This window comes from Xenopus laevis, chromosome 8L (assembly GCF_017654675.1).
Source record: "Xenopus laevis strain J_2021 chromosome 8L, Xenopus_laevis_v10.1, whole genome shotgun sequence".
NCBI classification, from domain to species: Eukaryota; Metazoa; Chordata; class Amphibia; order Anura; family Pipidae; genus Xenopus; species Xenopus laevis.
In genome coordinates this window covers 10,310,692-10,332,335 of record NC_054385.1, presented here as the reverse complement: position 1 = coordinate 10,332,335, position 21,644 = coordinate 10,310,692, and the positions used below count along the sequence as shown (strand labels likewise).

The window sequence follows — 21,644 nt, the reverse complement described above, 5'->3', positions numbered from 1 at the left end:
GCCCTTGGCGCAATCATTATACCTTACATTGCCTGTTTGATGCATGCCTCCTTTATCTTGTCCCATTAACTATTGTGTAATTTCTCTCCTAGGCTTCAGCGATTCCTAGCAGACTTTAGGGACCTGACCAGCTGGGTAACAGAAATGAAAGCTCTGATCAATGCAGATGAGCTGGCCAACGATGTGGCTGGTGCAGAGGCTCTGCTTGACCGACACCAGGAACATAAGGTAAATGGAGGAAACTGTAACAGTCTGGATACCAGTGACTGTCAGTGTTTGGTTTGACATAATCTGCTTATGTATTGCTAACACCTATTCACTCTAGACTAGTCATTGGGTTGCCTCTTTGACCTCCTGCAGGTTTATTGCTAGTGGACACTTTGTAATTAATTGACTAACTGACGGTGGCTGGCAAACAAATAGGATTTAAGTTACATTGACACAGTGGAAGTTTAATTGTCTGCTTTGGAATATAATCTTAAGTGTTTACATGCAAGACTTGTGTACTAGGCTCCATCGTGATGCCCTTGAGCATTTAAACACTGTATGGGCTGGAGTATCAATGTCTGCCCAGCAATTGGGCAGGATAGAAAATACCATTGTTTAAGGGTCCAAAATGGTTTATAATGTGCTCCTTTCCGGACAGGTCTTTGTAGGCCCCTGTTATGCTATGATTGTTGGTCCAGATCAACCCAAATTGCCCCACCACATGTTTTTGGCAATTGTTTGTGATTTGTTCTGTTGTATAAATGATTTAGATAGGCCATGATATAAAACTCAGATTTGTTTTTTTTTAACAGGGGGAAATCGATGCACATGAAGATAGCTTTAAAGCAGCAGATGCTGCAGGTCAGGCCCTGCTGAACTCTGGCCACTATGCCTCCGATGAAGTTCGTGAGAAGGTATACAAACCAGCCATTTGTCTGAAAGTAAGCTGTATTGCCACTGGTTTGCTTAGTAATACCTACTCTTTATATATTTTCCAGCTTACTATCCTATCAGAAGAAAGGGCAGCTCTTCTAGAGCTATGGGAGCTCCGCCGTCAGCAATATGAACAGTGCATGGACCTGCAGTTGTTTTACAGAGACACTGAACAGGTGGACAACTGGATGAGCAAGCAGGAAGTAAGCACCTCATTCGTTTAGCTTTATCCGGGTTCTGAGTTAGTATCCATGAAAACTTCACAAGGTTTTTTTTGGGGCTTTAGGCTTTCCTGCTCAACGAGGACTTGGGTGATTCTCTGGACAGTGTGGAAGCTCTTCTGAAAAAACACGAGGATTTTGAGAAGTCTCTTAGTGCTCAGGAAGAGAAAATCACGGTAAGATGTGGGGGAACCATTCAAACCAATTAACTGAGGGTTATTTGAATATGAAAAAGTTTAATTTTGGATAACAATAAGTTGCATAACGAGTATTTCCATGTCTCACGTTCTTCTTTAAAGGCTCTGGATGAGTTTGCTACAAAGCTAATTCAAAATAACCACTACGCCAAGGAAGATGTGGCTACTCGTAGAGATGCTGTAAGTTTATTCCATTTAAAGTCACTAGGTCAATCCAAATTTTAAAATCTAAACTATATTTGCCTCAATTTTGTCTCTCCTTTTCTTCTTTTAGCTGCTGAGCCGTCGCAATGCTCTTCACGAACGTGCACTATACCGCCGTACTCAGCTGGCAGACTCCTTTCACCTGCAGCAGTTCTTCAGGGACTCGGATGAGCTGAAGAGCTGGATTAATGAAAAGATGAAGACTGCAACAGATGAGGCATACAAGGTGAGAATAGAGTTTCCCTTAACTAAGTGTTAGAAAAATGAAATTATCTTATTAATGAATAAACATAATATTTGATATCCCCTTGTAGGATCCCTCCAATCTCCAGGGTAAGGTGCAGAAGCACCAAGCTTTTGAGGCCGAACTCTCCGCTAACCAAAGCCGTATAGATGCCTTGGAGAACTCTGGCCAGAAATTAATTGATGTCAACCATTATGCATCTGATGAGGTGGCAGCCCGTATGAATGATGTTATCACTTTGTGGAAGAAGCTGCTAGAGGCCACTGAATTGAAAGGTAATGCAAATGATTTATTCAATTTGCCTTCAAACGTGCACCAGAATTACAACGTGTTTAATCACTCCAACAGGGATCAAGCTGCGCGAAGCGAACCAACAGCAGCAGTTTAATCGGAATGTGGAGGACATAGAGTTGTGGCTGTATGAGGTTGAGGGGCATTTGGCTTCAGATGACTATGGAAAAGACCTGACCAATGTTCAGAACCTGCAGAAAAAACATGCCTTGCTGGAGGCTGATATAGCAGCTCACCAGGTACCAAGTTTAAAACTCTTATGACCAAGAGAGGAATGATGGTCATGTAAAAAAATAACCTTGTCTGGATTCACTTTTTAATTACCTCTGTCATAGGACCGTATCGATGGTATCACTATCCAAGCACGTCAGTTCCAAGAAGCCGGTCATTTCGATGCTGACAATATCAAGAAGAAGCAGGAGGCCCTTGTTAGTAGATATGAGGCTCTGAAGGATCCCATGGTTGCGCGTAAGCAGAAGTTGTCAGATTCTCTGCGTCTACAACAGCTTTTCAGGGATGTTGAAGACGAGGAGACCTGGATAAGGGAGAAGGAACCCATTGCAGCCTCCACCAACAGAGGTACGCTGTTTTTGTTTTTTCCGCAGTAAACGGCAACACGGTTAATGGGCTTTTTACATGAATAAATGATTAGCATGCATGTTTGCACTTCATTGTAGCGATGCTTTTGTTTTCCATCAGGCAAGGATTTGATTGGAGTCCAGAATCTCTTGAAGAAACACCAGGCCTTGCAGGCTGAAATTGCTGGGCATGAACCCCGCATCAAAGCTGTTACCCAGAAAGGAGATTCTATGATCACCGAAGGTAAAGCGAAAATATAAACTCTACAAATGTCTTCTTTTTCTGCCATTCTGCCATTTCTGCCAAAAAAAAAGTCAAATATTTGTGCTGTATCGCCGATACTGCTTCTCTATTGTTGGTCCTTACTGAGCTGATTACTTTCCAGGCCACTTTGCCTCTGAAGAAGTGATGGGTAAATTAAAGGAGCTGAATGATAAGTGGGCCACTCTAAAGAACAAAGCATCGCAACGCCGACAGGACCTTGAAGATTCGCTACAAGCTCAGCAGTATTTTGCTGATGCAAACGAGGCGGAGTCTTGGATGAGGGAGAAGGAGCCTATTGTTGGAAGCACAGACTATGGCAAAGATGAAGACTCTGCTGAGGTAAAGATTCAGCCTAAGGCATCACCGACCTCATACACTTTTCTGCTTCTCTCTCAGACGTGGGCTGTAGAGAGTTCTATTGCAATCTCCTACACTAACAGGAAGTTTAGCTCCTAAAGTGGTGGTGGGTGGCTTTTGGCTGTCCCTTGTAAAATGTGCAGAGGTTCCTTTCCATCTGCTGTTCTCTTAATGTCAGCTTTTGTTCACAGGCCCTTCTGAAGAAACATGAAGCTCTTATGTCAGATCTCCGAGCATACGGAAGCAGTATCCAGGGACTGAGTGAGCAGGCCCAGGCCTGCAGAGTAAGTTTAGAAACCATGATGTGTGTAGTAATGTATGCCATGTTCTGAATATTTTATATCAAACATCTGCCTCTTTCACCGATAGCAACAAGTTGCTCCAACGGATGATGAAACTGGAAAGGAGCTGGTGCTGGCATTGTATGATTACCAAGAGAAGAGCCCGAGGGAGGTGACCATGAAGAAAGGAGACATCTTGACCTTGCTGAACAGCACAAACAAGGTATCTAAGCTCCTGCTGTGAGACCGCACTAGACACGGTGTAGCGTTTAGCATTAAACATTTTGTAACCGTTTTCTCTAGGATTGGTGGAAGGTGGAAGTGAATGATCGTCAGGGCTTTGTGCCTGCTGCATATGTGAAGAAGCTGGACCCAGCACAGTCTGCATCTCGAGAAAACCTGCTGGAGGAACAGGGAAGCATCGCTCTCCGTCAGGAGCAGATCGATGGCCAGTAAGACATTACATTCATTCTTAATGATAGATAACCTCTTCTTTCCTTTAGATCCTGTCAGGTGGAAAAAAAAGAAGTTGAAAGAACTGAATATATGTTGCTTTGTCAATCTTGTGCTTTCCCTTCCTACACATCACACCTTCCATTCTTCACCTCCTGTTTCTCGCATGGTGCCAAACTTACAGCTATGGAACGGCAAGAACTAGAAGTAACTGCAGCTGTAATCTAACCCCTGACTACTTCTAAGCTTTATTCTTCTGACACAGAATAACTGATTAAACTGATGATCCTCCATCCTATTGATGAATACTACTGTCATGGTTAATATGCATCATCATCTTTGTGGTTTGCATTTGTTCAGAAAGATATGTTCCGCTCATTGCACTTCATCCCTTCCTAAAGCACCATCTGAAACGATCACCGCTCCCTTAATTTTTGTTAATCGCACTAATTATCTGCATGCTTTTTTTTGCTGTGATCCTTCTTGTCTGTGCAGGGCTCAAATGTCTAAGGAAGCTGGCAGTGTTTCTCTGCGTATGAATCAGGTTGAAGAATTGTAAGTAGAAGTGTCCAGCTGATGCCGAATTCTTGCCTTTACTCAATGCTTTGTTTGTTCTGTACTGCTCTTGCCTTGGTTTTGGCTCAGGCACTGGCTGGGTGACCTAATCTGCTGCTTTGTTGTTCTGGAGAAACGTAACTGTTGTTGGTGATAGACTATTTATCAAAAATACACCGGCCTGGGTTACTACTGTAGAAGTGGCACATCTCCATGTTTTTCTTTTTGGATCTTCTCCAGTCCAGGTGCATAGTAGAGTGAAAAGCAAAACATAGAATCAAAAGTGCAGAGAGGATTCAAGAGATTTGGTTGTGGTGCTCCTAGAGTAGTAACCTGAGCTGATGCAGGAGCGCTGTCTAGGGTTCTTGGCCCAACATTTGGATCCCCCAAGTACTTTTATTTTCTTTTATGTATTGAATATTTCCCCATCTTTAATCATGAGCTTCTAAATTTTAGGTTTCGGGGTTTGCATTTTGGTGCTAGTGTTTCTTCCTCTTAATCGTCATGTCTTAGGGTCAACTCTTTGTGCTCCCAGTAAGAGCTGCCCCTTCCATTGAATACAGTAGTGTATTGACAGGGGGTTAAGTGGTGGACAGGTGACCCTTTGGTCATTCAGAGAAGTGCTGAGCTGTATGGATTAGGTGAGGCCTGTACTTACCAGGTAGTCAGTAGAAAATTGGTCTACTGTTTCGTAGGGGGCACTGTAAAACAGGGTAGACAGTGTGGAGGGGTAAAGATGAGTTTTCTGTGAGTGTCCTGCCTTCTAGCAGTGAAAGGTCTATCACAATACCTGACTGGGGTACATCTTGTGTTTGTAGGTACCACAATATATTGGAGGTGGGAGAGAAGCGAAAGGACATGCTAGAGAAGAGCTGCAAGAAGTTCATGTTGTTCCGTGAGGCAAATGAGCTGCAGCAGTGGATACACGAGAAAGAAACATCTCTTACAAACGAAGAGGTCGGGACTGACCTGGAGCAAGTGGAGGTGCTGCAGAAGAAGTTTGATGACTTCCAGAAGGTAAATACATGATCTGCGCTCATAGCTGTATGTTGTTTTAGTATCTACATTGTGTTTGGAGGAAACTGTTCTTACCTTAAAGTGGACCTGTCACCCAGACACAAAAATCTGTATAATAAAAGTCCTTTTCAAATTAAACATGAAATGCAATTTCTATTCTTTATTAAAGCATTCATAGCTGTTAACATCTCATAACATCTCAGCTGTCAATCAAATATCATCTGCCACTCCTCTATGCCCTGGGCATAGAGGCAGGGCAGGCAATTACTTTCACTTTCCATTCAGCACTTCCTAATTATCACTGGTCTCCCCACATTCCCCCGTTCTCTTTACCATTTAATTTTGTAGCCAGTGCACGGAGATGGACATCAGTTCCCCCATTCTGGTGCACAAGCAAGATTCTGAGATGATACAAGACTTGCCTTAATAACAGTGTGCACAAAATGGCTCCTGCCTGCTTGCTATAATTTTGAAATCCCAGACTGAAGGAAGCAAGATTCAAATAACTTATATTGTGTAATAAAAGTTCATTTTGCTTGACTAATGTGATAAAATAGGATTTTGAATATTTTTTTGGGGTGACGGGTCCCCTTTAAAAAATTTTCTCCCTGTTGTACAGGATTTGAAGGCAAATGAGTCACGTTTGAAGGACATTAACAAGGTGGCTGACGATCTTGAATCTGAAGGCCTGATAACAGAAGAAGTCCAGCCTGTGCAGCATCAGGTATGTCTCCTCGCAGGAACAATCACATCAGTGTATTCTAGAACATGAGGGCAGTGGTTCTGGGTCTTTTTCTGTTCAAGTCATCTTGGGAGGTTCAACCCCCATGGCTGGGCCCCTTAGCGTATAATGTGGATACTCACAGTTGCAGAGACAAAATGTTTTTGCTCCAAATCATACCCAGGCTGACCTTCAAGGTGTATCTAGGAGAGCAGAGCAAACCAATATTCTCCACATATTTTACCCTAACTGCTAATCTGGTTCAGGCCAGCCACACAGTTTGGGAACCACTGCATTAGGAGAAAGTAGAAAACTGAAGAAAAGCTATCAAAATGGCATCAGGCTTTATATATCGGCTAAAAAACTGAACCTTATCAATGGATAGGTTTAGTCAAATGACTGCGTAACTGTCAAGAAAAACCAGTGTGGTATCTGTAAATGAGTTCTCTCGATACATTTCAAACACAACCACTGATTTCATATTTTTTTACTTCCCCTGTTGTAGGAGGTGTATGGAATGGCGCGGGTAAGTTATTTGTCAACTTCAGGTTTGCATTTAATTCTGGCAAAGGAAAAGGTATAGGAAAAAAAAAAAAATCAGATATTTTATTTCACTTTTTTTTTTTTTTTTTGCAGGATGACCCTGACTCCAAATCAGCATCTCCATGGAAGGTAAGTGTTTGTCAGTATAAAAAATATTTGTTATGGATTAAGTGTGTCACTTTAAATGGGCAATGGTGGTGTAATTGTGTTACTGAGCCCCAAAGCTTTTTCTATTTAGGGCCCCAAAATTTTGGTAAATTGACCTGTTATACCAAGATATATTAAACAATTGCTTGTCAGGGCCTTACTGGGTACGTTACTTTACAGTAGGCATGAGCATTCCAGCTGCTTCCAGTGTGTCCCATATTAGCCATTGCATGTATATAAATGTTTCAGTCTTAGGCAATGCAAAGTATTATGACTGCTTTATGTAGTTCGTCATTTCGGAAAATGATGGCACATCATGGTTTTTCATGTACTTTTTTCCAGCATGTTCGAACTGCTGTTCAGGCGGTGGCTAACTTCAACTCTATCAAGGTACGAGACAAATACTTGTTGAATCTATCCTATTATAGAATGTTCCACATTGTTCCAATCTGCTTCATATGTAATTTATGCATTGCTTGTGTTTTGCTGTTTGCAACTATAGGATTTGAATGAGCGCTGGAAGTCGCTTCAACAGCTGGCAGAAGAAAGGAGTCAGCTTCTCGGCAGTGCCCATGAAGTACAAAGGTTCCACAGGTAAGCAGCTGTCTGATACACCCCGTGATACATACACGGGGTGATAAAAGCTGCCGACAGTTCGAGTCAGCAGCTTATTGGCCCGTGTGTGGGGCCATCCGATGGGCTTCGCCATTCGATATCTGGCAGAAAGTCGTGCAGATCTTGATCTGGCAGGTTAAGAAATCCCGTCAGATTGCGGCCGCGTCTGTACGTCTATGCAGTCCCGCGATCCGATGGCCGTCAGATCGTGGCCGCGTCTATGCAGTCCCGCAATCTGATGGCCCATATCAGATCCATTATAATCCAATCGTTGGGTCCCCCTAGGGCCCACGATCGTATCAGCCTGATATCGCCCATCGGGGAGAGATACGCTCGTTTGGCGACATTGCCAAACGAGCGGATCTCTATGTTTATGGCCACCTTAAGAGGGCTGAGTACGTTTTTATGACATGGCTATATACCTTGGTGTATCTTGCAGAGATGCCGATGAGACAAAAGAATGGATTGAAGAGAAGAACCAGGCTTTGAATACAGACAGCTATGGACATGACCTGGCTAGTGCGCAGGCTCTGCAACGTAAACACGAAGGGTTTGAGAGAGACCTCGCTGCTCTAGGAGATAAGGTGAGCATCATGCCACCATTTTTCAAATGAAAGCGCTATATTGACTGGTACATTGGCTATAAACATCTTCTTTGTCTCAGGTGAACTCTTTGGGAGAGACCGCTGAGCGTCTGATTCAGTCGCACCCTGAGTCTGCAGATGATATTCAGGAAAAATGCACAGAGCTTAATCAGGCCTGGAACAGCCTTGGCACCCGGGCAAACCAGCGCAAGGAGAAACTGGGTGATTCTCACGATCTGCAGCGCTTCCTCAGTGACTTTAGGTAACAAAGATGGTTCCAGTTTTAATAACATAAGTCCTTAAGGCAGCCATACAATAAGGTTACCTATTTGATTGGCATAAGAGTGGAATATAGCCTTTACGTGGTTTGCCAAATAATAAATTATCCCCTTGCTTAACTGATCGATCAAATGAGAAGATCTGATAGGTGGTGGAATGGATTTGCAGCTCGTTACCAATAGGTCTGCTAATGCTGCTTCAGGTTTAGAATCTGCCTGGACAGCTAAGATAGTGATTTGATCTTTTAAAATGGCCTCCTTGAAGGGCTCAGATTTGATAATTAAGATGCTTGATAATTAACGATTTGATAATTAAGATGCTTGTATGGTCGTCTTCATGTGTCACATTCTTACTACTGTGTAACAGTAACGCAAATGGTTCTTTTTCACAGAGATCTCATGTCCTGGATCAATGGAATTCGGGGCTTGGTGTCATCAGATGAACTTGCTAGAGATGTGACCGGTGCTGAGGCTTTGCTGGAACGACACCAGGTAGTCAACCATGCACTGGAAACATTACTTCTCTGGCTGCATTGAGTGGAACACCGTTATTGTTTGTGCTGTAAATAATAACATGGCTGCTCTTGGAACCTTAGGAACACCGGACTGAGATTGATGCTAGAACAGGCACTTTCCAAGCTTTTGAGCAGTTCGGGCAGCAGCTTCTGGCTCGTGGTCACTATGCCAGCCCTGAAATCAAGGAGAAGCTGGATATCTTGGAACAGGAACGGGCAAGTTTGGAAAAGGCTTGGGTAGAACGCAGAATGATGTTGGATCAGTGCTTGGAGCTGCAGGTAACATAACACTATGTTTAATCCTAGATGTTTCCAACAGTCGCCACTCTTGTGTTTTCTTATTCTGGATCTGCTGTTTTTCTAGCTCTTTAACAGAGATTGTGAGCAGGCAGAGAACTGGATGGCAGCCCGTGAAGCCTTCCTGAACAGCGAGGACAAAGGGGATTCCCTGGATAGTGTGGAGGCTCTTATCAAGAAACATGAAGACTTTGATAAAGCCATCAATGTCCAGGTAAGATCCAGTGAGGGAATAGGACTGGCTGTGGTCAATGGAATCTTGTAGCTGGCTTGGATGGGTTTGGAACCTGAATGAGAAGTTGTTGAAGAGTATTATTAATATTTTTTTTAAATTTGCAGGAAGAGAAGATTGCTGCTCTCCAGGCGTTTGCCGACCAATTGATAACTGCAGACCACTATGCGAAGGGAGATATCTCCTCCCGTCGCAATGAAGTCCTAGACAGGTGAGTTCCATGCACGTTAAGGATTATGAAATTTTGTTTATTGCCCAGTTGAAGTCGACTAAGGGTGTTTCTATTATAGATGGCGCCGTCTCAAGGCTCAGATGATTGAAAAGAGATCCAAACTTGGGGAATCTCAGACTCTGCAGCAGTTCAGCAGAGACGTTGATGAGATTGAAGCCTGGATCAGTGAAAAACTGCAGACGGCTAGTGATGAGTCCTACAAAGATCCCACAAACATCCAGGTATCCTATAACTGATCATGTCTCTTCTTTTTCTGTATTCCGAGCTCTTTATTAGCGAGAACTTTACAATAAGATGCAGTACAATGGTTCCCTGTTTACCTGTATGAACCTGCATACACACCCAAAATCTCCCTTATTGCTGCTGGTGCACAAAATCGGCACAGTGGGGCAAACCATTGCAAGAAGCTTCCCCTGCATGTTATCCTATAATGTTTTCAGTGCTGACACACTGATGAAGGGATTCTCCTTTGACCACACAACAAATGCTTCCCTCATTGATATCTCCCTATTGTGCCAGTTTTGTCCTTTGCTATTACTTGTAGAGGGCTGACCATTTCCCTAGGACTAAGTACTGGACAATATTCTAAGGAGACAAGCATGTGCCTGGCAGTGAGATATTAATCCTATGAAATAGCCCAATGCTGCCCAAGTCATGTGATTTCTATTGCCAGTGGTTTTTGGGTATTTTAGAAGGGGTGGGCTATGATGGGAAAAAAATATATTATAGCAGGAGACTGGGGAAAGTCTGGCCTTGCCTTATCTGCAGTTCAAAAATGAGACTTGCTTCCTTTCATCCTTATAAGGAAATGCTTCTCTACATACATACATACATACATATATACATACATACATACATACCATACATACATACTAGTTAAGCCAATCAGCTGGTCTCTGTTGAGGTCATATATCTATTAAGATAATCCGAAGTAAATCCTTTGGTAAAAGCTACAACCAATAAACACAACAGGTCAATGTGTGATGAGCATTACCTAAGTCCTGATGTAGCCAAATGCATAACTGTAGTAATAAACTGCTCAATGTCACGATTAAGCCTTCAGTACAGTATGATTGCACTCAATGCCGTTTCTTCTCACTCTGTTTTATAGCTTTCCAAATTGCTGGTAAGTGGTCAGGTTATTGTTTTCTGTCTTCCTCACCTGCGTGTAGTCACCTTGTTGTAGTTTCTTACTCAGTCCATCCGATTCCTTTCATTTTCATTTGTAGTCGGTTCTAAGTGGCTTTTTTTTTTCTGTTTCCCCCGGCCCCTGATTTTTTGTTTAGTCATTTTGTGGCTGTGGTGTTCTTATTGTTATTAGAGCACATTCTGCATGTTTTTCATTAACCTTGGGGTGAGCTCATATTCCTCTGATAATGTCCTTTTCCCGTGTGTGGGTCAGTGTCTGGGTTGCTCTCTTACCTGTCAGGTATTTGGATAGAGACTAACCTACCCTGGCAGAGGTGTTGCACGTTTCCCGTGCGAGGGGATTATTTCCTTCATGTGCCGTCGTGTTAAACTGTGGGAAAAGAATCCTCCCCCGGAAGGTGTAGCTACTTAAACCAGATTCACTCTTGCCTTTGTGTCAACTCATTGTGACATATTTGCTTGGGATGCACCGAATTCCGGGCTGAATCCTTATTTGCATATGCAGAATTGAGAATTGAAATTTGCATCATTTGTAAACAATCACGTGTTTGGATTCGCTATGATTGAACACAGGATTCCAAATCCCGCAGAATCACAAACCAAGCCCTCGATTCTGTGCATCCCTAATTTTATCATCTTCATTTATTATGGTTTAACCAGAATATACTTTTCAGGGTTTTTTTCAGCTTCATTAAACAGGGAGGGTACAAGAAAAGTAGGGTATAGCTTAGACCACTAGAAGGCAGGGTAGCGCAGAACTATAGCCTTCTACGGTGCTCAAGTAAGTTCCGGTTTTATAGTATCCTCAAGGCCTCGGAGATATTCTTTGGTCAGGGACCAGTCTTGACACCAAAATATGCAAGTCCACATTTTTTATTTTGACCTCTCACTTTTGGTCATTCCATCTTCATGGTCTTAAATCTCTTTCTAGAGTTAAGTGACCACCCCAGTGCCTTCCCCCTTCTACGATGAATAGATGAGCTTGCCAGAGTGGAGACACACTCTTGGCAATGATCAAAGGCCCAAAGAAAAACAAAAACATTTACTAGGTTTCTTCTTGATGCCCACTGCATTTGTGCAGTTGCCTTTAGGCATCAGTGAAGGTTAACATTTGGAATATATAATTACAAAATCATTATAAGGGCAGAGACACACGGTCAGATTCGGGGCGGCCATAAATCTCCTCTTCTCTTCTCCTCTACTAATCTCCCTGAACTACAATGTAAATAGCCGGTGGGATGGCACTCGGAGCGATTCATTTGCAAAGTCAGTTCGAAGAGATTAGTCACCCCCCAGAAGAGGAGATTTGTCCCGGTCGACTAATCTCCTCAAATCTGACCGTGTGTCTCTACCCTTAAAGGGGCAATGGTTTCTAGAATATCTAGCACAGTATAGGTTTACTAAGTCTCTAACCCTATCTGGCCTTAAGGCTGAGCCCCCTTTATTGACTCCAGCTCCACAGTTTGAGAACCTATGTCTTAACCTCTTCTCCTTTGGTATACAGAGCAAACACCAGAAACACCAGGCTTTTGAAGCTGAGCTCCAAGCCAATGCTGACCGTATTCGTGGGGTAGTCGACATGGGGAACTCCCTTATTGAACGAGGTGCCTGTGCTGGCAGTGAGGATGCAGTGAAGGTGAGTATTTGTGCTTCATGATGAGTAATAACCTTGAACTGCCAGCTATTCTGGGAATAGAGAGCCTAGTTCCTATTTGTTTACCCTGTCTCCTGTCTTGACTTAGGCTCGCCTTGGAGCTCTCGCCGATCAATGGCAGTTCCTTGTAAGCAAGTCTGCAGAGAAGAGCCAAAAGCTGAAGGAAGCAAACAAGCAGCAGAACTTCAACACTGGCATCAAAGATTTTGATTTCTGGCTGTCTGAGGTAAGAAGCTGTGTTCCAGATGGGAATGCTGGAGAAGATCATACCACCATATAGACCCATTATATTCCAGCACTGTCCAACTGACGACATGGTGGCTCTCCTCCTCTTTATATATGAAGCTCACATATATCAACTCTCTCTCCTGCTCTTAGGTGGACGCTTTGCTGGCATCTGAGGATTATGGTAAGGACTTGGCATCTGTAAACAACCTGCTGAAAAAACACCAGCTTCTGGAAGCTGATATCTCTGCTCATGAGGTAAGGGATGAGAGTCATGTATGTGACATTATGATGGATTTGATGCAGTACCTCTGTGATTGTTAACTTTTTGTTTTCTTCGTCGTCTTGCTCTCCAGGACCGCCTAAAAGATCTGAATGGGCAGGCAGATAGCCTGATGACCAGCAGCGCCTTTGACACCACCCAGGTGAAGGAGAAAAGGGATGCCATTAATGAACGCTTCCAGCGCATCAAAAGCATGGCCGCTGCACGCCGCGGCAGGCTGAATGAGTCCCACCGCCTGCACCAGTTCTTCAGAGATCTTGATGATGAGGAATCATGGATCAAGTAAGTAGCTACTAGTGATAATAGAAGGGTTCTTTGACGGCGTGTATATGTAGTGTTGGCTATTAAATCGTTAATGCCTAATGAAAATGTTGTTCTGGCACTCAGGGAAAAGAAACTTCTGGTTGGATCTGATGACTATGGCCGAGACTTGACTGGAGTGCAGAATTTGAGAAAGAAACACAAGAGATTGGAAGCTGAACTGGCAGCTCATGAGCCAGCCATCCAGGTCAGTATCTGTAGGTTCAAAGGATGGAGACTGTTGTGTTAGCATCACTGCTGTATTCTGACTCACCATCATCTTGCCTCAGGGTGTGCTGGACACTGGAAGGAAGCTTGCTGACGACAACACTATCGGAAAAGAGGAGATTCAGCAGCGACTGGCACAGTTTGTCGAGCACTGGAAGGAACTGAAGGAACAAGCAGCAGCTCGGTGAGAACCAATGCAAAGTTCATCTATAATCGGTGATGCTAGGGGTTGGACAGCACGGCTTGTCTCTCAAATGCCATACATACCCATTCCAATCTCTTGGGTTTTTTTTCCTTACATTTGTAGTGGTCAGAGACTGGAAGAATCTCTTGAGTACCAACAATTTGTAGCCAATGTAGAGGAAGAGGAAGCTTGGATTAACGAGAAGATGACTCTAGTTGCCAGTGAAGACTATGGTGACACACTGGCTGCCATCCAGGTTCGTATACACGGTAGCCTTAAGCTGCAGATCAAATCATGAGAGATTTTGCTTTTTACAAGTCCAGTTTGTGATTACCAAAGCAGAACTAGGCTTCTCCCTGGCATAGCTTCCCCACTAGATCAGGTCCAGGATAGTCTTTTATAAACAAAACAATGAGTTTTTTATTATGGCGTCTGCTTTAACTGCAGGGATTGCTCAAGAAGCACGAGGCATTCGAGACAGACTTTACAGTGCACAAAGACAGAGTACATGATGTATGTACCAATGGAGAAGACCTGATACAGAAGGTAAGTCGCATGAGAGCATGGTCTGTTTGTGTATACTGGAGTCAGCAGACCTAGTACATTCCATCAATTCTTCCTACTAGAACAATCACCATGTGGAGAATATTAGCGCCAAAATGAAGGGTCTCCGAGGGAAGGTGGCGGAGCTAGAGAAAGCGGCTGCACAGCGCAAGGCCAAACTTGATGAGAATTCCGCTTTCCTGCAGTTCAACTGGAAGGCGGATGTTGTAGAGTCCTGGATCGGTAAGTTATCATCCCAACTATTGAATCCCTTTCCCTAGCATTGGGGACATCAATACTGTATATAAAGTGGCAATTAACACTTATAAACAAGCCTCTCGATCCTCCCAACTGTAGCCTGTGTATTAGTTTTCGGTAAGGAGGTATTCATTATACAGGTTTTAACTGGGAGTGCAAGAAATAGCAGAAACCATAGATACATTTTCCCTATTGTAATGAGGAAGTATTCTGAACAAGCCCTATTCATTGAACTCAGGGGGAATATAGCCCCCTTTAAAGACCAGTAGAGCTGTCATTATAATTTTCGACGTACTGTTGGTTTCTAGGTGAAAAGGAGAACAGCCTGAAGACTGATGATTATGGCCGAGACCTCTCCTCCGTGCAGACTCTGCTTACTAAGCAGGTGAGTTGCAATGAACAGAAGTTGGGCAAAGCAGGCTAAGAGTCATTACACACATAATAACAACACGCTTTCGCCTTTCTACATCTCAGGAAACATTTGACGCTGGCCTACAGGCTTTCCAGCAAGAAGGCATTACCAACATCACTGCGCTGAAAGACCAGCTTCTGGCCGCAAAGCATGTGCAGTCAAGGGCTATAGAGTCGCGTCATGCTTCTCTGATGAAGCGTTGGAACCAGTTGTTGGATAACTCTGCTGCTCGAAAGAAGAAGCTACTGGAGGCCCAGGAACACTACAGAAAGGTGAGTCCTGTTCTTATTAGAAGACAGTGGTCTATATCAGTCACCCGCAATAGTTGGCAACGTGGAAAGAACACCTTTTCCTTTTCACAGGTTGAGGACTTGTTCCTAACATTTGCCAAGAAAGCCTCCGCCTTTAACAGCTGGTTTGAGAATGCTGAGGAGGACCTGACTGATCCCGTTCGCTGCAACTCCCTGGAGGAAATCAAGGCGCTACGCGAGGCACACGATGCATTCCGCAATTCCCTCAGCTCTGCCCAGACAGATTTCAACCAGCTTGCCGAACTGGACAGGCAAATCAAGGGCTACCGGGTAGCCTCCAATCCCTACACATGGTTCACCATGGAGGCTTTGGAGGAGACATGGCGCAACCTGCAGAAGATCATAAAGGTAAGCTCTTATGGATCTGAATTTGGGCTTGCTCTTAGTAGGATCCCTAAAATGAGTTGCATAACTTTTCTCTCCTGCTTCCTCTAGGAACGAGAACTTGAGCTACAGAAAGAACAGCGTAGGCAGGAAGAGAACGATAAGCTCCGACAAGAGTTTGCCCAGCATGCCAATGCTTTCCACCAATGGATTCAGGAGACAAGGTTACAAATCATTCTAGCCACCAGACCCTCACCCCTTCCATCTATAGCCTCACCATTCATACGCTCCATTTCCATCTGTATTTTTAATTCTGTGCTATGTTGATCAATTCCAATTCTCAGTTGAATGTATTGAAATGCCAATCTGATGATTCACGACTTTTTTTTTTCTTTCTGTGTATTTTTCCCTCCTTACTCTACTGCCATCTTCAATTTGCCTCTGTCCTAGGACCTACCTTCTGGACGGGTTAGTATTTTATGGTTTTCCTGTGTCATTGTTTTGCTTTTTTTCATGTGTGTTGTGCACTTGCCTTCAGTCTCCTGCACTTATAGAGTCAACGGAATATTACACACTTCTAGGGCTGTGCCAAAGAGCCAAGGGATATTTATTATTCCTGTGCTGGTTAATAGATATACACATTTTCCCCTATGGTTAGAGATTAGAATAGCCTTGCCAGACGGCATGAAGAACTAAAGGTATCCATCCATTCATCATAAAGCCAGCCATAAACTGCCCAATATTTCCTGCTGGTTTTGCTGTATCAGCAGCTTATTGGGCTGTTTATAACAAATATCTGGTCTGTGCTCAACCTGATCTTTATCAGGTATATTAGAAAATCTGTTTGGGGCAAAGCCATATCAGATCTTGTATATGGTCCTGTCCTAAAGGTCCAAGCATCAGATTTGCTTGATTTTGAGTAACTGGGACAGAGATCCGCTTGTTTGGTTTGTTTTCAAATAAGTGGGTCCTGGATGTAGAGTTGTCTGGCACTCCAATAGCTTTACATAGCTTCCAAGGCTTCACATACTTCTTTGTACAATATGATTTTAATATAATTCAGCTCCTAAACATGCAGTATGTCACGGTATCAGGCCTGACATTGGACAGGACTGTCCTAAGTTCCCTTCTATCCTGGCTCTTCTAATTTAAAGGAATTGTTCAGCGTAAAAATAAAAACTGGGTAAATAGATAGGCTGTGCAAAATAAAAAAAATGTTTCTAATATAGTAAGTTAGCCAAAAATGTAATGTATAAAGGATGGAGTGATTGGATGTCTAACATAATAGCCAGAATACTACTTCCTGCTTTGCATCTCTCTTGGTTTCCACTGATTGGTTACCAGGCAGTAACCAATTAGTGACTTGAGGGGGGGGGGCACATGGGGTCATAACTGTTGTTTTGAGTCTGAGCTGAATGCTGAGGATCAATTGCAAACTCACTGTTATGTCCCATGTGGCCTTGAAGTCGCTGACTAACTCAGTGTTAGAGAGCTGAAAAGCAGGAAGTAGTGTTCTGTTCTGTTAGACATCCAGACACTCCAGCCTTTATACATCACATTTTTGGCTAACTAATTATATTAGATACATTTTTTTTCCCACAGTCTATCTATTTATCTAGTTTTTATTATTACATTGAACTGTTCCTTTAACATGAAGTACAGCTGCAACTCTATGATGAACTTCTCTGTCTTGTCTGTGTGTGTTTGGGGAAATTCACTTTTGGGTCTCTTTCCTTTAAATAGCATAGCCTATCGCAGAGTCATACGTGTGTATCAGTATGAAGTTGGGGATGACCTTTCCGGAAGGTTTTTTTATCCTCTTTATTTCTCAGTTTCCACTGGTTTTCTGCACTAACGCTCACTGGTCGGACTGTGATGGGTTTCTGCTTTAACTCTGCACTACGAGGGCTTAGTTACAGCACTTCATCTTTTTGAACAATCAGATTATGCAGGTCGAGCAAGAGTTAAGGTGGCCACACACGGGCAGATTAAAGCTGCTGATATCAGTCCTTAACGGTCAGGGCACACGCTCAGATTCGGGGAGATTAGTCTCCCGGCGACAAATCTCCTCTTCTTCAGGGCGACTAATCTCCCCAAACTGCCTTCCCCTGCTAGAATGTAAATCGGCGTCAGGATGGCATTCGGGATGCTTCCTTTTCCGAATTCGCCCGCAGTTGCCTAACGAGGAAACTTTGGGTGACTATGGAAAAGGATCGATCAGAGTGTGATTCCGCCAGCGATTTACATTCTAGCCAGCGGGAGGCAGTTCTGGGAGAATAGTCGCCCGAAGAAGAGGAGATTTGTCGTCGGGCGACTAATCTCCCCGAATCTGAGCATGTGCCCTGACCCTTAGACTGATTTGGCAGCTTATCTGCCCATGTGTGGGGGCTCCCAATGGGTCCTCCCGATCGATAGGCCAAAAATCTGCCAAGTTTTATTTTCTGTGATCCCGGGCCGCGTCGGGAAGTTGATTCGGTCCTGCGGTCGGCGCCCATTCGCAGCATTGTAATCCAATATTGCCCAGCTGTTAGTGGGCATATCGGGGTTAAGATCCGCCCGTTTGTCGACCTCGTCAAACGAGCGGATCTAATAGTGTAAGGCCACCTTAATCCACGCGGAAGGGAAGATTACCTTAATACTCACTATCACTAAGCCATCAGATGTGTGCAGTGTGCTGTGCTCCCTCCTCCACATGATGCACATTGTGTGTTTGTGGCACTGGTTTGATCACCAGTAACAATCACTTGCTGTGTCTGGATTGGTTGCAAAGTGGTTTAGCGGCTGAGCGCTTCAGGCCCAAGGCTTGGCCGGTTCACTGAACAAACCAAAGACTTTCCTGTTGTCAAAACGGACACACAAACCCGCGCACTAACAAAAGGCTTGAGGAAGATGCTCCGAACACCGTTGAGCTTGTGTCGCACTGAGCTGAGGAGTGAGATGAACGCCGAGTGCTTGGCTTGGAGCTGTGTACAAAGTCCAGCTATACAAATGTTTCGTTTCCTAATGGGCAAATACCCAAGCGAGCAAGCTTAATATAGGATATGTTTAGTGTCACAATAGCAATGATCCGGAGGCAGAGTAGATATTACTAAAGTTCAATTTACATTTTGGTTTATGAAGCTATTACAAATTATAGCAATCGAATACATTGTAAACGCAGGTACCAGCATATTCTTTACATGACATTATTGCTCCACCGTGTGTTGTGGTGGGTGAAGGGGATACATAGCCATGCAGGGATTTTATGGAATTTAGTTTTAATATACATTAGTCGTTCCACACTGCATGTATCTTGCATTACTTGCTTCCAAGTAGTATATGATGTCTTTCTAGAACCCAGCCTTCTGCTAATTTAAATTGTATCTGTAGGTCTTGTATGGTGGAAGAGTCTGGAACACTGGAGTCACAGCTTGAAGCAACAAAGGTTTGTTCCCTTTAAATTCTGGTTATCTGGGAATGATAGAGACTCGTGCTGAGGTCTGAACTGTCATGTTCCCCCCCCCCCATTCACTTTGCAGAGAAAGCATCAGGAGATCCGGGCCATGAGGAGTCAGCTGAAGAAGATAGAAGATCTTGGCGCAGCGATGGAGGAGGCTCTGATCTTGGATAATAAATACACAGAACACAGCACTGTTGGGCTGGCACAGCAATGGGACCAACTGGATCAGCTAGGCATGAGAATGCAACACAACCTGGAGCAACAGATCCAGGCCAGAAACACAACTGGTGTAACAGAGGAAGCACTCAAAGAATTCAGCATGATGTTCAAGTGAGTGTCATTGGAATAGACTCAACTCACTTTATCGGGAGTGAGTCTTGTTGGTTGTCACAATATCCTGGGGTACATCACGCTCCTGTAGCTAAAGGGAAACTCAAGAGTAGAAATTAAGAAAGTTTGCATATCCGGATGATTGAGCCATTTATTTGTGGCAAAGGTGCTAGAAGTTTTCCAGTTTCAGTCTGCAGACAACTGGGACGTGACCACTATCGGAGCATAAGTATTGTAAACTGACAGTTTCTCCTTTCTAGGCATTTCGACAAGGACAAATCTGGCCGCCTCAACCACCAAGAATTCAAATCTTGTCTGCGGTCCCTCGGCTACGATCTTCCCATGGTAGAGGAAGGAGAACCAGACCCAGAGTTTGAAGCCATTTTGGACACTGTCGATCCCAACAGGTAAAAATCACAACGGCTGACCTAGATTGTCTCGGTGACGGAGAAACAGGAGGTTCCTGATGAGCATTTTATTTCTCTTCCCCCGTTGCAGAGATGGGCACGTTTCTCTACAGGAATACATGGCTTTCATGATCAGCAGAGAAACCGAAAACGTCAAGTCCAGCGAGGAGATAGAGAGCGCCTTCCGAGCGCTGAGTACAGAGCAGAAACCATTTGTTACAAAGGAAGAACTATACCAGGTAAGTGTCCAACAACATGGGTGTCCGTTTGTTGGGTACATCCCTTAATCCAGTAATCCAATTAACCATCTCTGCTTGTTCTTTCTTTACAGAATCTGACACGCGAACAGGCAGATTACTGCATTTCACACATGAAACCCTACATGGACAGCAAGGGCCGCGAAATGACCTCCGCTTACGACTACGTGGAATTCACGCGCTCGCTATTTGTGAACTGATGTGGCCGATTAAAGCCTTGCTTGTGTCTGCCGTCTCTCTGGCTGTGCATGTTCTCCGCCTACAGCTGCCCACTCTATATCCTTGTTGTTTAGCAATATGAGCAATGTGCTTTAATAAACGCTGATTATTCATTAATGAGTGTCCCTATTGTCTCTTCCATTATATTGGGGGAGGGATCAGCCTGTGCCCAATGGCTGAATCATGAGATAGATGGGCAGAATTCTGCATGTGGAGTTAGGAAGACACAAGTCTTGTTTCACTTTCCATATTCCAGTTGATTTTTAAGCGGACACCTCAGCAGCTTTCTACTCTATAAGCAGTACTCCTCAGAAATGTGAGGTTAATATACTAGGGGTTTAAAGGAGAACTAAACCCTAAAAATACCCAAAAAATTATTAAATTATTTTATATACTGAACGTGTTGCACGAGGCTAAAGTTTCAGCTTGTCAATAGCAGCAATGATCCAGGACTTCAAACTTGTCACAGGGGGTCACCATCTTGGAAAGTGTCTGTGACACTCACATGCTCAGTGGGCTCTGATTGGCTGTTGAGAAGCAAAGCTTAGGGCTCATCACTAATTATCCAGCAGAAAATGAGCTTCCCTGGCTGTAATATAAGCTGATGCTACAGGTTTGCTGATTATTAAATTCTGATGCTAATTGCACTGGCTCCATGTAGTAATTATCTGTATTAATTACTAATCAGCCTTTATTGTGACATTTCTATTCTATGTGTACTGTATATTGTGAGTGGCTCCCTAAGCTCAGTAAGTGACAGCAGCACAGAGCATGTGCAGTGAATCAGCAGAAAAGAAGATGGGGAGCTACTGGGGCATCTTTGGAGACACAGATCTTTACTGCTAAAGGGCTGTGGTTGCCTTGGGCTGGTACAGAAGCACAAAACATCATGTACAACATTTTTAACCTACTTCTTTAATTAGGCTTTAGTTCCCCATTAATTACCTTTCACTGTCAAAAACCTGACAGTCTCAGCCACCCTGTTACTTCTCCCCAGGTCTGGACTGAGAATCAAAATAGGCCCTGGCATTCCAAGTACACAGAGGCCTAAACATGTTACTCTCATTTAAATTAGTGCATGGTTGCTAGGGTTATTTGGACCCTAGCAGCTAGATAGCTAAAATTGCAAACTGGAGAGCTGCTGGATAAAAAGCCAAATAGCTCAAAACCCACAGCCAATTGCAAATTGTCTCAGAATATCGCTCTCTACGTCACACTGAAAGATAATTTAAAAGTGAACGTCCCCTTTAAAGATGGAGGATTTCTTCGGCGCTTCACTGTTTGTAAAGCAAAACTGATTCTGTTTATGGATCGAAATCTCCTTTATTTACATATATATACACACACACACAGTACATTATCATTCATGTTCA

At 43.6% G+C, this 21,644-nt stretch overlaps 1 protein-coding gene across 5 annotated transcripts in view; it reads left to right on the top strand.

The window, feature by feature from the left end:
- Window positions 1–20,388, top strand: part of sptan1.L (spectrin, alpha, non-erythrocytic 1 L homeolog) — a 29,200-nt gene extending 8,812 nt beyond the window's left edge. Inside the window, exons 9-57 of one of the 5 annotated variants that reach the window (XM_041573148.1) lie at window positions 93–228; window positions 801–902; window positions 987–1,124; window positions 1,208–1,318; window positions 1,442–1,519; window positions 1,614–1,769; window positions 1,858–2,062; window positions 2,136–2,317; window positions 2,414–2,657; window positions 2,778–2,900; window positions 3,043–3,260; window positions 3,470–3,562; window positions 3,648–3,782; window positions 3,863–4,011; window positions 4,508–4,567; window positions 5,386–5,584; window positions 6,204–6,308; window positions 6,811–6,831; window positions 6,942–6,977; window positions 7,338–7,385; window positions 7,498–7,589; window positions 8,050–8,194; window positions 8,275–8,456; window positions 8,865–8,964; window positions 9,069–9,266; window positions 9,352–9,498; window positions 9,624–9,727; window positions 9,807–9,969; window positions 10,860–10,874; window positions 12,402–12,533; window positions 12,640–12,777; window positions 12,930–13,034; window positions 13,133–13,341; window positions 13,447–13,567; window positions 13,650–13,771; window positions 13,895–14,027; window positions 14,219–14,317; window positions 14,398–14,557; window positions 14,881–14,957; window positions 15,047–15,256; window positions 15,347–15,643; window positions 15,731–15,843; window positions 16,070–16,087; window positions 17,363–17,425; window positions 18,989–19,043; window positions 19,138–19,388; window positions 19,649–19,795; window positions 19,887–20,034; window positions 20,127–20,388. In XM_041573148.1, coding sequence (XP_041429082.1) covers window positions 93–228; window positions 801–902; window positions 987–1,124; window positions 1,208–1,318; window positions 1,442–1,519; window positions 1,614–1,769; window positions 1,858–2,062; window positions 2,136–2,317; window positions 2,414–2,657; window positions 2,778–2,900; window positions 3,043–3,260; window positions 3,470–3,562; window positions 3,648–3,782; window positions 3,863–4,011; window positions 4,508–4,567; window positions 5,386–5,584; window positions 6,204–6,308; window positions 6,811–6,831; window positions 6,942–6,977; window positions 7,338–7,385; window positions 7,498–7,589; window positions 8,050–8,194; window positions 8,275–8,456; window positions 8,865–8,964; window positions 9,069–9,266; window positions 9,352–9,498; window positions 9,624–9,727; window positions 9,807–9,969; window positions 10,860–10,874; window positions 12,402–12,533; window positions 12,640–12,777; window positions 12,930–13,034; window positions 13,133–13,341; window positions 13,447–13,567; window positions 13,650–13,771; window positions 13,895–14,027; window positions 14,219–14,317; window positions 14,398–14,557; window positions 14,881–14,957; window positions 15,047–15,256; window positions 15,347–15,643; window positions 15,731–15,843; window positions 16,070–16,087; window positions 17,363–17,425; window positions 18,989–19,043; window positions 19,138–19,388; window positions 19,649–19,795; window positions 19,887–20,034; window positions 20,127–20,252 — 6,409 coding nt within the window. In that variant the 3' untranslated portion in view covers window positions 20,253–20,388. The remainder of the gene's footprint in view (window positions 1–92; window positions 229–800; window positions 903–986; window positions 1,125–1,207; window positions 1,319–1,441; window positions 1,520–1,613; window positions 1,770–1,857; window positions 2,063–2,135; window positions 2,318–2,413; window positions 2,658–2,777; window positions 2,901–3,042; window positions 3,261–3,469; window positions 3,563–3,647; window positions 3,783–3,862; window positions 4,012–4,507; window positions 4,568–5,385; window positions 5,585–6,203; window positions 6,309–6,810; window positions 6,832–6,941; window positions 6,978–7,337; window positions 7,386–7,497; window positions 7,590–8,049; window positions 8,195–8,274; window positions 8,457–8,864; window positions 8,965–9,068; window positions 9,267–9,351; window positions 9,499–9,623; window positions 9,728–9,806; window positions 9,970–10,859; window positions 10,875–12,401; window positions 12,534–12,639; window positions 12,778–12,929; window positions 13,035–13,132; window positions 13,342–13,446; window positions 13,568–13,649; window positions 13,772–13,894; window positions 14,028–14,218; window positions 14,318–14,397; window positions 14,558–14,880; window positions 14,958–15,046; window positions 15,257–15,346; window positions 15,644–15,730; window positions 15,844–16,069; window positions 16,088–17,362; window positions 17,426–18,988; window positions 19,044–19,137; window positions 19,389–19,648; window positions 19,796–19,886; window positions 20,035–20,126) is intronic. The other 4 variants (XM_041573143.1, XM_041573145.1, XM_041573144.1 and 1 more) reach the window with 4 other exon arrangements.
- The last annotated feature ends 1,256 nt before the right edge of the window (window positions 20,389–21,644 follow it).